The sequence below is a fragment of the Dufourea novaeangliae genome, unplaced genomic scaffold (assembly GCF_001272555.1).
Source record: "Dufourea novaeangliae isolate 0120121106 unplaced genomic scaffold, ASM127255v1 scaffold7, whole genome shotgun sequence".
NCBI lineage: Eukaryota > Metazoa > Arthropoda > Insecta > Hymenoptera > Halictidae > Dufourea > Dufourea novaeangliae.
In genome coordinates, this window is record NW_015373896.1 from 1263531 (window position 1) to 1280950 (window position 17420).

The 17420-nt window shown below is 45.6% G+C and overlaps 1 protein-coding gene across 1 annotated transcript in view; it reads right to left on the bottom strand.

The window, feature by feature from the left end:
* Positions 1-17110, bottom strand: part of LOC107191491 (Krueppel-like factor 8) — a 35699-nt gene extending 18589 nt beyond the window's left edge. The window contains exon 1 of the mRNA XM_015580557.1: positions 16883-17110. Coding sequence (XP_015436043.1) covers positions 16883-17110 — 228 coding nt within the window. The remainder of the gene's footprint in view (positions 1-16882) is intronic.
* Between the last annotated feature and the right edge of the window lie 310 nt (positions 17111-17420).

The window sequence follows — 17420 nt, forward strand, 5'->3', positions numbered from 1 at the left end:
ATGGACGTTCGTCGGTGGATTATAATTTCGTTCAACTCGTTATTGCTCAAAAGATCCCGAATCTGTATGAAGAAAAGACAAATTTCGAAGCACGACGCGTTCTCAGCAATGTTGAACGACGCGCAACGTTCCCGGGACGAATCGGAATCGTTGCCGGCCTGGAACGCGTTGGTGCTGGGTTATCCTCGCGTCCGTGCGCGAACGATGACAATAGTCGGTCGGGGCAGTGACTTTCAGGGTAGAAAATTACTTAATGAATATGGACATGCGACGCATTATGGCATATTAAAAGGCACGTGCGTCCGCGTGGGCACATCTTCGTTCTTTCGTGCTCACCCTCCCCACCGGGACGGTTTGACAGCCGACAGAGTTTGCGTTACCTTAGTCAACGCGCCCGCGGTGGATCACCTCAGTCCTTTCTCCCTTAACCGTCCCACAAGCCCCAGAAGGGTCGAGAGATCGCGATACCGTTTCCCGATGTTTGCCCACGACAAAAAGGGAAGCGTGTCTCCGTTCTCCACGCCCGTCGAACCCCACGGATCCACACCGCAATTGAATTCTCTTCGACTCGAATTCCCTGTCAACGGTCGGTCCCCTCTGGCCTATTAACCGGCGCGTGCCGTGGGTCTTCCCTCCGTTCGTAAATTGCTCGATCGTTTTCTCCACAAATTTTCAATTTCAGGTTTAAACACCTTTTATCGTTCAGGCCATTAATTGCCTCGAAGTGACGCGATAGTCTTGTCTTTGTTGAGACTGTATTAAGTACTTATTGTCCATACGTTTCATTGGTATTTCTCAGAGAAAAGAAAGCAAAAGGAAAATAGCATTTGCTCTGCCGATCGAAATGATTTTTCTTTAAGTCCAGTAAAAAAGTAACGACCCAATAAAAAGGAAGTAAAATGAAGTAAATGAAGTAGCAGTATTAACTGTTTAAAAGTCAACTTGACGATCCTGGATACTGTTACTTCTCGCTACGTATTACTCGAATAAAATTCTGCCCAACTCTGATACGAAATCGTGTTATACGAGGAACACTGTATTTGGAAACAAGCACATCGTTATCAATGAATCGATTAAAATCGCGTGACGATCTCTTCAGAAAAGATCAATGCACGTGGTGGTGATGGCAAAAGTCGAAAAATAAAGATCAACGAGGAGATGGTAAAAATCGCGTGGCTGACCTCCGGAACGATGCGTGGCGGTGTTGTTCGGGTCGCGGGGCGGTCAACCGGTCGGTCGGGTTTCCTCTTACGCCCCCGGTTGGTGGATCGCTCGGTTTGCCTGCCGCTTCATCATCGATTCTCATTGTTCGACGGTCGTCGTCTCACGCGATTCACGCATCCTCGTCTATCCGCTCCCCTCATTAGGAACCACGTGTCCCCCGCGTGTATGTATATATATATGTATATATATATAAGTAGTCATTAAATCGAACGGTTCTATACAGGGCGTGTTGATATAAAAATGTCACACATTTCACCAGAACACAGAATTCCTCCGCGCAAAATGGACGATGATCTTTTACTTTCTTTTCTCAGATCGGTATTCCCGTGTCGACTAAACGACTGAATCAGGTTATCGGCCGAGATTGTACTTTTTTTTCCAGGAACCGTTTCATTATCGCCACCTTATTAAATCTCCAGGTGTGTAACGATCGAATCCCCGATCACCGAGTCTCGTCTCGAGCCTCGTCCCCTGTGATCAGAAATGCCGCTGCTCCACGCGCAGCAGAATGATCGACGATCACAGTGTGCTCCTCTTACCATTGCTCGCAGAAGGGCGGTGGTGGCAAGATTATCGTTATCGAGTCGTAGTGGTTACGCAATGACGCGCATGAGTCACTGAAAAGTCGATCCAGGGTGATCCCTGTGGCGAAACCGGGATCACTCCGTTCCGAACGACGTGCCGCATTAGCGTTGATTACACGCTTCGCCTCGCGCAAGGGCCCCGGCACAAGTCAGCTGGTAGCGCGTCAAACTTCCGTGCTACCTGGCCATCCCCCCGCGTAATTTGCACCTGGTGCTTTGATTCTATCTGTTCCTCTCTCTATGCCGTAATCCCGATAATACGGTCCGTGCCCTCCCCTACCGTATATTGCCACACGGCAGCGAACCACGACAGCCCACCGATTTTCTACAGCTAATTGTCGTCTAAATTCTTCTCGATTCCGATTCAGGACGTCTTCCCTAGTTTGTCCAAATTTTTTCGCATAAGTACTAGATAGAAAGTTTTATCAGGCTACTTGAATAGTGATTTGGTCGATCTGATGGTTCGAAGATGTCGACAACCATATGGGTCAAACGAAAAACCCATAGACACTCGTGCCAATAAGCCTGTAATCGTTCGCCCCGAAAACGTCACGGGAACGTCTGTTCCGGAGCGGTGCTCGTGTTGACGAAAGGTAATAGGGCGGCTGTTCCGCTCGGAGGATCGTTACACACATATCTAGGAACAACTGCCCCCCAGCCCCCGCTAATGCACTTTTAATTAATTAAACGGAGCCGATGGGGCGGCCCAGTGGCCAGCCCCTGCCTGTGTTTCTCCGTCGGTTCTCGTGTCGACCTCGCGTGCCGGCCGTTCGCCGGCTTTAGGTGCAAACTCATCCCTCCGGAGATTCTCTGTCTCCCTTTCACCCTTACCTCCCTTATCCATCCTTCGGCTAGCTATTCTATGGCCTTTTGCGTTATGTGGTATAGCTTTTCTTCCTCGTCCCGTGTCGATCGATCGTCCTTTTCCAACCTATTTCTAGCTGTTCTTTAGCTACCTCCCCCGCTTCGTTCTCTGTAACTCTGGTCTGAAAGCTTTTAGTCGACAAAACGATGCAATCCGGCCAGTAATCCGGTGGATTCGCTTCTTGTTTCGATTTTCTTTCTTTATTACTTTCGTTCAGTTTCGGAGATTCCTGACAGAGTCTAGGCCAGAAGATAGAAACGAAAGGCTAGCGAATTCGAATTGTTGATTCGTGAGAAGGAAGAAATTTTCAATACTTTTGTTTCTTTTCCTACCTGTAATCGTTATATTGGCGGCCTTGCGCTCTTTTTAATGTTTCAATTAGTTTATTCAAACTTTTAAGTTTTACTGCCATATTTCTAACCTATAAAAGACCACCTTTTTATGAAAAAATTCCGGCAGTCTAAAGGTTAATGCATAGATATATCAATTTCTACGCACTGGTTACTTTATGATCGCTATGTATGACACGTAGTGTGTTACGATTATTACTACCGTAAGGTCTATAAACCGGTTATTAAAGCTATGCAATTATATGCATTTATGGCTAATTAAGCGTAGCGATTTCTTCCGATCCGTAAAACTGTTCTTTTGTCGCGCGACCCAAATCGCCATTCCAAGATCTAAAATCGAAACGATTCATTTCTTTTCGTCGTTCGTTCGAAAGTTTTGCTGTCCTAAAACCGATCTCGAGCGAACCGTTTGCACGTGTACATAATTCAATCAAATATGCGCATTTATCGAGTGATCGTTGTTTATCCATTTTTGATAGGATGCACACAATTCCACATTTAATATTCGTATATATATATCTCCTTACGTACATTGTAAACTCACGCGCACATCTTATTACTCGAGATAATGTTGGCATATAACTCGAATAAACACACACGTCGACTACCACCTCAAACGTTCAATTTCGACCGTGCAATCACTATCATTACGACGATTTTCAACCGGTGAAACGTTCTCGGAGATAAACTCGAAAAGCAACGGAAAAAATAAAACGTAAATTGTTCGTCTGGAACGTAACGGCTCGCTCTGCATATCGCGAGACCACCCCGAGGGCAACAACGGGCACACACAACCGGCCAATTTCTTTCGTTTTTTTTCTCCCCCCTTTCCTGAACCATCCGCTCATAATTAACGTACCCCGATGACATTGATTTAGTTAGCCCCGCGCGTTTTACACCACATGGAACTCTCGACCCCCCTCTGGTGCCATCGTTCGCCCTCGTTTCTCCACTCCGCAATTTCGTAGATGTACCTTTGTCATCCACGAGTTTGTTATACCGGCACGCGAACGTTTTTCGTAAGAGGGAGGTTACCTCGTTTCAGGAGAGCAGACGGTGAGTTTATATTCTTAGTAAAATTGATGGGTCTGAGTGTAATTAACATTATTGCTAACCAATGGCGCGAAAATTGTTTGACTACGAAACAAGAAATTGCAAACCATCAATATTTTATTATTTGCTTATTTCAATAACTTAACTTACTAGTTTTTATGTATTATGTTCATTCATAACACAGCATTTCTATGAAATCTAACATCCGCCTTATACGAGGGCTACCTGTACGAAATCATTGTACACGACATTGACTTAAAAAAATACCAAAAAATCCAGTGGTGTCCTATCATTTGCTCACGGGGTGTATCTGCTCTATCGTCGAAAGAATAGAGTTCGCCGAATTTCAAGCAGAAACGCCAAAAACGAAGGGACGACCAACGGAACTATAATACACGACAGGAGCGGGGACACGTGTGGTCGCGATCGTATTTACGAGCCACGAAATAGGGCCTCGGCCCAGAGTCTTGTTAATTAAATGGTTTATGGGCTCGACTAAATATTCGAATTTTTGTATTCAATTAGGCACGGATTGCCGGGGGCGGTGTCTCGAAAAGCACACGGTAGGGGAAGAGGGGGAGGCTGTACGCGGGCAGATAAGGTTGCTTCGGGCTGCGAGATGCAGGACGATTAGAATGAATGGGCCCCATAAATCAGGAGGCTCGTTGGGCCTGGGCGCGAGCGGACGCGGAATACGAGAAGAGGGATGGACGCGGGGCCCAGAACGCGGACATGCACGGACTGTGTGTATCGTCCTGGCACGGCTACCTGACCGCCGATTTTCAATCTGTGATCCCCCCTCCACCTTTCCTTTGGACTCCTATGCTTGTCCTATTCCTGTCCGCCACCCTGGGCCCCCCTTTTGCGGATCGTCTGCTCGCGGGGACCACTCTCTCGTTTGCCCCGTTTTCTTGGACCGTGGCTAATCCACCTACTCGCGAAACAGACACGACAACTGCGTGCCCGTGTGTGACCCTGAGACGCTCTTACACAATAATTTACAAAATAATAAGATTGGTAAATTTGAAAGTTATTGAAGACGTTAATAACGAATCGGAGGAACAACGTTTCAATGTCGAGCTCGGAACGATGCGACTCGACGGTTGTATTCAACACGTTCGGGGGTCTCTTGCAAAATAATTTATCAAGTAATGTTATTAGTGAATTTGAAAGTTTTTTTTTTATTGTGTTTTTTATTTTTCGGGAGCCAGCACAACTTTATGTTCACAGTGATCTTCACGCTGACCCGTTTTGTAATGAAAGAAAACACACTCAGCATATGCTAATCGGTAATCGACTTCTATCGACGTGTATACATAACCACAAAACTGTCAAACAGGATGATGAGCTAACTAGTACAGTAAATCCTCCATGAGTGTTGGAAGGCTCCTCGGCACTGAATATTTAATGAAATATTCCATAAACTAATGGACATATGCGGCTGAAGAAAATATTATTGGCTTTAGAATCTCACGCTCTGTCACTGTGGTAAACCTCATTAAAAAGTCAGCGTTACACCTGAGTATCTCTCCTTGTCAGTCCCGAGAAGCTGTAATTTGTACAATTTACTTGTAGAACTCCAGCTGTTTTATTAAGAAACTCGTTACTATCATGCAAGGGAATTTATTAGTACTGGTAACTCGTAAGTCGTAATTTGTAAAAATCCCACCAATTATATCAGTTCAATTGTGCAAGAGTGTCATGATGCGCCGATTCCTCAGTGTCCGTAGGACTGTAGCCCAGTCGAAAACGATGCCGTGTGCCTCTGCTCGTGTTCACCGAAAATAAACGAGCCACGGCTGACACCGTTCCACCGAACTCTGTCTCAGTTTGTCCTATATCACTCTCTTCCTCTTACCTTCGACCGTCCTCAGAGGAATCTAATTATCACGGCCACTTTTATTGATTCCCCTTAGAATTTATTACGTCGAGAGCGAACTCCGTGTCGTTTCTTTTCTTTCCGGGAGAGGGAAGAGGTGGCGAGGAGAGCATCGCGACGACAGTCCGTTCGGGAATGCTTTTCTCATTTAGAAGCGAGATTCGATTCGAGGAATCGATTTATGCGTTTCTCGATATCATGTTGCTCCGTTTCGATATGACACTACGATCCATCGTGTCTTCGAGTGGTTCGATTCGAATCGTCCTAACGTTCCCGCCACGTTTTTGTGGATAAATAGTGCATCTTTCTACTCCATTCACTGTGAAATCGAAATCGAAAAAAATTCCATTCCTGACCAGTCACTATGTTCACTCTGGTGTTCCATGTTTCGCGAGGTTTCGCGTGGATTCTTATCGAAGGGAAGCCGGACGGGTCGGCGGATCGAAGCGCACGCGCGCGGGAACATAAGAATTCACGCGGCTGCTGATTACCAGGCGTCTGGATTCGGTGTCAGCGAGAAGAACCGGTTGGAACGAGGAACCTTCGTCGAAAGCGATAGTCGCATTCTGGATCGGGCGGCCGCGTATTGGTTCGCGAGAGTGTCGCGTGCGGGTACGTTTACATTCGAACTCCGAACCCCGTCCCTGCGATTCATCGATACACGTTCAATATGGTCGAATTAGTACGATTCCGATCCATTTTCTTTTTGCTCCGTTTAACTTTCAGACGGAAACAAAATCACTGTTTAATGCTTCAACGTTAATTTTTAATTATACATACTCGATATATGTATCGACTTTGTCATTCAAAAGTACTTTTTCCTGCCGTCTCATCTTCTCGTCCAGGAGAACCGTTCATTTTCAGAGATCGACATCACTACGACGGTAGGAACGATTGGAAAATTTCTACGGCAATAAGAATTCGATGGTATCTCCGTGTGGATTAGTGTGTCTCTTATGACGACGCGACAAACGTCATCCTGTAATGACTTACGTCAGGGTGTGTATTCATCGGTATAAATTGTACGGTTTTATTCGGCCGGATCGAATCGTTACCGTGGAAACGGTGACTATCGTAACGATGTTGATGAGTATTCGAAGGTTATTCGAAGGTCGCGTAACTTCGACGAAAGCGAAACATCGTAATGATACCGAATAGTATTAAATTGAATCGATCATCGAGCCACACAGTTTTTGTTTCATGGATTCATAGTGAGATCGGGGACTAATATGAGTAAAGTATCGCGCGACGTTCGCCAAGTCCCCCACGCTTCTGAGCGTCGAGGCAACTGAAAGTCGCGCGACGGTTTCGAAGAAGCCATTATTCGCGGGTAATTAACCTAAAACTGCACCGGGCAATTTCATTAAGCTACGTCCTACGGTCGAGGATGCACGCCACCGCGTTTTGTTCGCTCGATTGCAAAACATCGATGACACGGAAACTACTAACCGTAGTTTTAGGTTCATGCGATTGTTTCTCCCTCGATTTTCACCGAACGGTTCCAACGTTACATGGTTTTTGCAACTTTGATTTGCCCTCTTCTAAACTTTGAAATGTGTCACTTAATACACTTTGGCTCTAGGTTAGACATCGTAGAATATTTATCTGAACGGAACCGTCCCGTAACCATTTCGTGTCCGAATAGGCAGGTGTCGTCGTTCCAGTTCTTAATCGTTCTATCTACACTAGTTTCTAAACTGATAAAACTGAGCATACAGTTATAAATATCTCAAGATCTTTGCAACGTTACTACGAATAGATCGTCGAAGACGATCAGCGGAAATTGACTCGATACAGTCGAATCGCGTAGCGACGTAAAACCGTAAGTGTTCCTGTGTCGCACGACGGCTCAGACGATGTACACGGTCATGGTAATCGTCGCTATTAATGCCTCCTAATGAGCAGATAGTAATTCCATTACGATTAACGTGTGGTGCGCGCGCGCGGCTGGAATGTTTGAGCAAGTGCGTGGGCGTGAACCGTGGTCGGGGATGACGATTGTTCGGAGGCAGCCAGGTACATATATGTATACATATATATGTGTATATATATATATATACACACACTCATATATACATACATATATATTTTTTCGTTCGTGTGCACGGGCACACGAGGCAACGGGCGAAACGAAAACTCGGCTCCTCCACTCAGCGGTGAGCATGTTTCCTGATGGGGTCATCAGCGCGAATTAACATACTGGGTGGACTCGTATGACACGCACACGTGCGCTCACTCGCTAGCGCGCGCGTGCGTCTTTAACCAACGTTTCCATCTGACTCACTCTGCCTTTCTCTTTTCGTCCTTTTTATCCTCTTCCTCCCTATTCCTTTCCGTTCGTCTCCCCGTTTCCTTTCCCATCCCCCCGATCCCTTTGGCCTCCTATTCCAATTCGGGGATGGTTCGCGTAGGTAATTCTTTTTGCTTCGTTCTCTGTTGCCTTGTCCTTTTCTCAGCCGCCACCGCGGTTCGTTTTCGTTCATCCAGAGAAAAAGAACAAGAAATGATGCAGCGGACAAGAAAAGAACGACGAGCAAAATTGCGAGGCGAGTAGGAAAGACGTTCGCGTGTTGGCGATCGAGATCACTTCGCGTGTCACCCCCCGAAACTAGTTCGGGTTTCGATTCGATAGATCGTGGGACAACGTGGCAACGAGATATTGTGAAGATTGTGACAAGAGGAATGTCCATTCGAAATATACAGTAAATACTCGACGAGTGTTGGAAGACTCCTCGGCATTGACAGGAAGAGGTCCCTAGGTGTACCGTTGACTTTTTAATGAGATTTAGCACGGTGACAGAGCTAAGAATTCTGAATTCAGTGATACTTGTTTCAGCCGCATTTACCGAGGATTTACTGTATGACGCACTTCGGAGCTATTGTACACCGAGATCGAGGAAACGCGTTATCCGGATCAAACGAAGAATCCTTTTGGTTATATCGCTTCTTTCCAACGGAACTCGACCGCCTCGCGAGCTCCGTTACGAATTTGTCCGAGGAAATCGGTGCCGGATGTGTACATTTCGAAAATTATTCGCGGCACAGTGTTTCTATGTACAGACTTTCTTTTCCTGGAAGGCATTGCAGAGGCTACAACGACGCTCAAAACGCTAAAATAAGCGAACAAATCCGTCGATCTTACTCTATTGCCAACGGAAGTTTATTGGTCGTATACGAAATAGAATATTTTATTAATCCCCCGACAATTGAATTTTTGGAACTCGAGTCTCATGCTTCCAGGGACCATCCAGGCAATGTTTTCAAAACTATAAATCCCGAGATAAATCTCTCGTGTGATCGATGCAAGGTTTCTTAAAGCGGGAACAGTAGGTAGGTATACCGATCGAACGATTCGACGATCCGAATCACTGCGGCCGTTGGATCTTGTCGTTCTATGGTGGGAGAAACGAAAATCGGTCCGGTTCGACGAATCCTCGCTGATCCTTTCGACTTAGACGAATAACAATAAGACAATCACGGGGGATAGATGAAAGGAACGATAGGGAGCGGATTAGACGGTAGCCCACCGATGGATCGGTAATCTCCAATCAGTAGTTACACGCAAAGGAGTAGCCTGAGGTGTAACGCGTCGCTAACTCGCATGAAACGTGTCCACGTCGTCTATCTTCCGTTTGATTTTTTGCTCTCTCAGATTCGTCACTATCGTCCGTTCCCAACGATCCTTCACGATCATCGTATACAGGGTGTAACAAAAATGTTGGAAGACCCGGAAATGGGAGACTCGTGAGGTGATTTGAAACAAGTATTTCCTTAGCAAAAATATTATCCGAGGCTTTGTTAACGAGATATTAACGAAAAATCCCGACCAATCGGGAACTCGGCCGGCAGACTCGCGTTTTCGATTATCTAACCTGAGCGAGCAAGAAACGTTTAAGTGGATACTCGAAGCATTCCAGACGTTCGACGCCAATGGAATCAAATCCCCAAGATCAATCCACCCTGTCGGTGGTTAAATCGACGACAGAATGAAGCCACCGCCGCGGCGTTTCGTTGCTGTACGCGGAACGGAAGAAATGGAATCCCAGCGGGACGTTAATCGGTCCTAGCCTACCCTTCAATAAAGAGATTCTACGGGTAGATGTGTACTTTTGCTGAATTTCACTCGAGAGAGCAGATTAGTCATCGATAAGGCAACAGGTAGACGAAGCGAGAGACAACACGGCTTCAACGAGAACATCCGCGGAGCCGCGTCCTCTTCGTGGTGTTTCCAATAACACCGGAAAGGACCGGTTGTAATCTGTTTGATCTGAGCGCGAGTCAATAACGTGCGCTTTATTTGATCTCGGCCCACAACCCCCTTCCCCTTCGCCCCTACACTGTCCTCCAGACGTTCAACGAAGTTTCCCAAATTGTGGAGACTCGGCTCGCAGCTTCATTTTTTTTTCCTCTTTTGGTTTTCCTTCTTTCATCCCGTGAACTCTCCAGTATAAAACCGTGACCGTGTAAGCGGTCGAAATAGTGTTCGTCCAACGATAATTCTCGATATCTTTGGAGATACCTGACACTGGAAGGACCCTAACTGTCCGACTTCGATTTTAATGGGGTTTTATAAGATGATTGTAAAAAGGGTTCTTAATTATATATGTGAAATATTAGGTATCAACACTTGATAATTTCAACGATATAAAGAATTAAAGTCACGAACCTTCAAGATATACTATGAATATAAGGTCAAAGTTATCGAAATTGCGTTGGCAAAGTGAAAGAAAAATGTTTCGATGAACGGGATGATCGATCCCAGGATCTATGATTTATCAGCCTTATACTTTGATACTATCATGTTGTGAAAAAAATTGAAAATGGAAAAGACAGCGCTGGGCAAACGTTCGAAAATACACTGTCCTGATATCAGAGTACGTACCAAAAGAAGCGTTAACAATTTCGGATGAGAAGCCAAGGTGACGCATTGGCCTCTGCGAATCGACCAGTTTTTCACGCGCGGAACAATCGTCTGAAATGTCAGAATCTCAAAGGACGCGCACGCCATAACCTTTCGAAGGAAGACTGGCGATACCTTGTTTCCATGGCTCGCACCAACCTGGCGAGGGGGATACAGTGTCACCGTGTATGTCACTGAAATCATATTGTGCGGCTGTATTGTGTGTCGAGCAGCCGCATGCCAAACCGATTGCGCAACCGATCGCACCGCGATTAGAATCTCGTGCCAGGAATTTCGCTAATGGCCAATCTCGTCTCGACCCCCAGAGTTTATCGCGACGTTCGGAAACAAAATAATTTTGCTAAAAAAAAAAAATCGCAAGTTTTGCGCATCTAGAAAAAAATTTTTGCCGTTTCATTTTGTGTAGGAAAATAAAACAAAATGTATTCGTAGGTTTACACGCTTACATGTTTGCAGAAACTCGAAAAGAGCAAAGAGAAAAACCAGGAATAAAAAAGTAGACGCGAGTCGTGTCGGTTCCCAGTTTCGATAGAGTAGAATCCCAGCGAGCATAGAACTCGAGGGACACTCACACACAATGGTGCTCGACGCATGCTCGTTGATTTGTGACCACTAATTTTTGTGACTGGACAACGACGTCGGCCCACCCGCGTCATTAGCTATCTATTCGGAAAACCGTAGTGATCTACCGCATACTGGCTCGCCGACCTACCCCGTGGACGATTCGGGCCCTCCTTGAAACGGCCCTGGGGCCTTATTGTCCAAACAGCCGTACACCTTTCTCGAACACATTTAGGAAAATTCGTGGACTTCTCGACCGTCTTTCTTTCAATCGCCTCTTTTTCCAACCATGCGATTCATATTGTTGTGTCTGTTCTTCGCTCATTTCTTTATTATTATTCACAATACAGAACAACACAAAAGTACTATTAAGGAAATTAACTAAAATTATATTAAAGAATTCTGTCGTTTCCACTATTTCGTGATATCTCGAAGATATCTGGTTATTTAATCAATATCAGTGTACAGTCGGTAAACACTGACCGTCTGTTTTATTTAACTGTGAGACGATTAGGCATTAACGCATCCTAATCTTGTGGGCTGACAGTGCTCACAACAATATTATCGTCTTTCATTCGAATCACACAGATTTTTATGGAATCGTTCTTATTGCCTAGTAACTACTTAACGTGTAATTGTCATCGTTTAATCGACCAGCTTGGAAATCAAACGAACCGACACGTTCGAAGAATGTTGACCGCAGGGAAGAATGAAAAATGTTCCCATTTACATACGTTCGACGAATCGAATTCTACGGAAGGTTCGTGAGATGATTCAGCCACAACTGTATATCTAGGATCGTGATCGCGTTACTGTAACTCCGAATAAATCTTTCGGGAAGTAGATGGGACGGATGGGTGGTGTCCCCGTGGTGCAAAGTCACGCCTCGCGCCCCTGGCGCACCGGCTTCACTAATCGCGTTAGACCCGATATTCAGAGGATCTTCGAAAAAGGTGCTTCCTCTCCTTAGCCGTAATCCTAGCGGGTGGTCACCACCTGTTCATCCCTGAGACCTAACCGCCCCCCAAAGATCTCGGTAACTCCGATCATCTTGGAGTAAAGTAGTTTTTACCGGGGCCAGCGATCGAGCCATCCTCCAGAGAGATTAACCGTGTTACGATCTCACCGATAGAACCAATTTAAAAAAAATCTTACAGGACGAATAATGTAGGTATTATGTATTGGAGTGCTCTGTCTTTTTCCTTGGTCACGAAATAACTACCTGCACATTGACCCTCATCTGTCCATCGTTTTTCTTAGTTTGTCCTTCAGTATCAAGTTGACAGAGTGATAAAGAATGTGTTGAATCGACATAAGGGACGGATGAGGGTTAAACAGTTCTTAAATCGTTCAAGTTGATTGAGTATTAAATTTTATTGCGATCTTCAAGTGAACGTTTGCTTTCGTCTTTCAAGACCACTTATAATTTAATATCTAAACACACGGAAGCATTGCCAACTTTCGTATCGCGCCAAAGTACGCGTTGTGTTCGTTCAAGCGTATCTTGCGTGATACGTCTCATCGCGGGCAGATATCGCCGTGTCAAAAGGGTTAACCAACAGGAAACACTATTCCCATTGGACCCCATTTAATTACGCGAAACGTGCGCTCAACTTTGAAACGCATTACACCAATCCCAATCCACGTTTTGCAAACCTCGCCACAGAAAAGTCTAACCGCGGAGAAAGAAAGGAGCACGAATGGGAGGCAAGATAATTCGGATGAAAGAGGACTAACGGTTGAAACGTAGGAGTCGGGGAACAGTCCAGGAGGTTATGGATCGCGTTAACGATCCCGCCCCTATCCCCAATTATCGTGACATCCCCCCTGTTGACATTTCCAAAGGTGCGAGGAGCACGTATAAATGATCCAGGTAGAGCATAATGATCGAAAAGGAAGGTGTTAAAGATCCAGGGGAAGCAAAAGAGAGAGAAAAATATAAAATGAGAAGGTTCGGAGGGGGGGGGGGAAGAAACGAGAAAAGAAAAGAAGAGAGCAGGTCGGGCATGCGGTGGCCTAAAGAAAGAGACAGACCGATGGGGGGGAAAGGGGGAAAGATCAAGAAAGAGAGAGAGAGAGCAAGGAGAGCCACGGAGAACGCTCGCATCACATTCTAGGCTATTCCGCATTCTGTTCCCCCACTTTCCATCCGTCCACAAGCCACCGGCTCACCTCTACGCCTCCGTGACTGCTGGAAAAGTTGTATAACGAACACGTACGTACGCGTGTACCTGACACGTAGGTACGCTCGCCTCATCAAAGTGTGCTTCTCTCCTCGCGTGTCCCCCTCTATATGTGTGCATGTGTAATCTGTGTGTGCGTGTATGTTGGTGTATATTGGCACCGTAGGAACGTCTCTCGCGGCAAACCTCTATATACGAACACACGGGCTACCTATGACACGAGGGACTCACCTGCGTGCTCGCTCGTTCCGCGGCCGCTTATATGCCCGCTGCTGCAAATCCTACCGGCAGCACACGACGGCCACACCGGACAAACGACCAGGAACACGCGCACGCCCCAATGGACCGAGAGACACGCTCTCCCGAGTTCCTACTCGGCTCGCGCTGTTGCCAATTCATTTTTCGGTTTTTCTCGACGACAGCGATCTGAACGAACCGATTGAACATTTTACATTTAGTTACCTCCACTCCCGATCTTGTACCACTGTGTCAATCTAGGAAACCGAGTCAAACGGAAGAGTAAACGATTCTCTCGAAATAGGTTATGTACACCCACGAGCAAACTCTGCTTCCGCCAGGGAAAAAGTGACGATGGGGAAGGGCCTACTACCATGCTCCTACTATTTGGTATTGGGAATTATGAAATTTATGCCAAATTATCATTTATTCCAGTACCTGAAATAAATTTACCAAGTAGTAGAACGCCCTTATTGGCCCTTACCGTTACGCCGCCTTTTCCCCTAGTGGAAGCCAAGGTTCTGAGGGTACACACACCCCCTGTATGTTTTCTGGAACACGGAACGTGGAACGCAGTTTTCTATAGCTGCGTTTTCACGTAACTGTAAATCGTGAATTTTATTGTCATAACTAGACTGCGATTATTTATACACATTTACAATTTTGCACGATAAAATGCATAAGTAATATTAAATTATATTGGAATCTTTATTTTGCTATGTTTTGCAAGTCAAAGGCCGCTAGAAATGCATACCCATCCGCAGTCCAGTCGTGAAACTAAATATTCTGACTTCTGACGTCGTGAAAACTCGATGACGCGTTGTCATGGCAGTGGTTTACATTGTCATACAGTGTCACGTGGAAACGTACCTTCGCGTTTCAGTCGCGCGCATATCGGCGAGGAACGCGTGTAGCAACAGCCTAGTTAAATAGCTTGAAACACATCGATGCATCACCGAGAATCGACGGTTTCCGCTTCAGAAGCTGTAATAGGCGTATATCTGTGCCAAGTTTATTGGAAAACGCGCGAGCATACAGTATGTTCTCACGGGATGACTCCAGTGTTTCCCCCGTCGCCTTGTGACCAACGAGGCGGTCGCGCGGTTATGAACGATTTCCACACAACGAGCCTCGCTAACCCGATCGCAATTATCGCGTAAAGAGACATGTGGATGGCAATGAAAGTGACAGCCGCCTAGGATCTGGGCACACGACGTCGTCCACGGTACGCATGTATATGTATATCTCGGGAGTCGTTTAACGAATCGTTTATTGATATCGATCGCGCGGAATCGGACGACTTCGAGCCAATCCGATACTGATACGGACAGAGAACGCGATTCGAAGGTTACACGGAACACACCGGGATTGGTAAACTCGGAACTCTTGCTGGTAGGGATGCTCGGTTGCGATTCGATTCTTCAGAAGATCGAATCCCTTGTGTAATACGTCACTGCCATGCATACACTAACGGCCGAAAGTATGGGACCGGGACTGATAATTAAAAAAAGAGGAAAATACTATTCTTCAAAGAGTTAATGAAGATAACCTGCTAAAATTGATGGGAAGTAATTTGTATATGTACTGATTCCGTAACTTTTATTTATCGTAACAGAATAATGAGTAACTGTTCCATCAATCGTGAACTCCAGTTCACGGGGGAGATTAGGGGGGCTATAACCCTGGGCCCCACTTTCTAAGGGGGGCCGTCTAAACCTTTCATTTCGTTATAATTAAATATTATTTAATCTTATCTAGAATAAATTTCAATTTCTTAAGATTTATGTATTTCATTGTATGTTTCGTTAGAAAAATTGCTTACCTCCACCCCCCACTTTTCACTCAAGGGGGCCCTATAAGGTTTGATGGCCCCACAAATCTCAATTCGAGCCTGACTCTGGTCCCACACTTTTCGTTAGTGTATGTGTTATACATGGCAGGTGACGTCTTATCCAAGGGAATCGATCTTCCGAAGAATCGAATCGGAATCGAACATCCCTACTCGCTGATGACTTTAGGCGGGCCGTAATTCACGCGGGGGCCAATTTATCGACACCGGTAAGATTTAAATTATCTCCCGAGGGATCCGTTTTTCCGTGTTATACGCTCGACGAAGCCTCCAATCCGCGAGCAAACGCGACTCGAGCCACGAGAGAGAGAAAAGTCAATCGAGAAATAAGATACACACACCAAATGTTCTGTGGCCGTACGAGCCGTGACAAATTTTGACAAATACACGGGGATTAAGCTTGTTATCTCGGGAGACTCGATAGCGCTGCGGATCGAAACCATAAATTTCGCACGAGCAGATTATTTTTGACAACGTTGCTCGCCGCCTTTCGACGCGATATCGTGCTTCGATGAGATTCTTATGAAATTGCCGTATGTACACACGGAGAATCTTTAATTCCATGATCAGTTTTGTACGTCCCCCGATTATACAGACTTCACTCTAACGATATCCACGATTCTCCAGCCCTTTGCGACAATGTGATAAAATGGAGTTCTTGAACAAAACTTGTCTTGTTATAATGGTAACAAACATTTGGTAAAAACATTTTTTTTCCTAGTGAACCCAAGGTCACCTTCAGCTTTTCGAATTGAACAGGAAACGGAATCGAGAAAGGAATTCGCTAGACGAACGAGAACTCTGGTTTAAAAGTCATACAACCGGCGAAACAGAAGTAGAAAATTTCTCTCGAAATATGTAAGTATCTTTGTACGGATTACCGTGCTGTACACGCGAGATCGGTCTCAGAGAGACCTCACGATTGCTACACGCCCGTATCCTTCGTGTAAAAGCGTAAACAAATTATGACCGTGAAATTGGCCGCAACCGAATCTCGATTTTTCCCATGCGCGAACAATGCTTACCAACTAATTACTAGTTACAAACAGCGCTACGCTTTAATTACTCCCTTTTTTCCGTACTTTCGTATTCTCGACAGATCGATACGATCAATCAGGTCTGTTTACCAACTCGGAACAATTAACTTAGTAGTCGAAGCAACGAAACTGGACTCACCCTTTTGATTTTCTTCTTCACACCGACATTTGCCGGAGATTCTCTCCGAGTTTTGGAAAAGAAAACGAGTTGGTTTTCTCGAAATACATGTTCGAGGGAAACAAAAGAATCGGAACGTCGTGCACAGTCGTCGAACGCGGTAGAATGTCCCCGTGCCGCGACTCGATGGAATCCCGAAAAGCAAGGACGTTTACTTCTGGTGTCACACACGCACGCACGCACACACATCGTTCCGCGTGAACGTAATCCTAGGACGTTCCAAGCAGCCACGATGTCTCTGTCGTTTTGCGACACACATTCACGCACATCCTGCACGCAATCGAACGAAATTTCAAGACCGAATTACAATTCTTTAGTCGCGATGTCTTCGCTTTGCGCAACACATTGATGTAAAATCCGTTGCGTGTCGAAGAAAATTTTGAGAATGAACGTATAATTTCTTGCAGCAGTGCCAGAAGAATTCCCTTACCGTTTGGACAAGGCGACGTCCGCATAGAACTGTACACGTTAAATACGACTTGTGCACACCATGCTAATA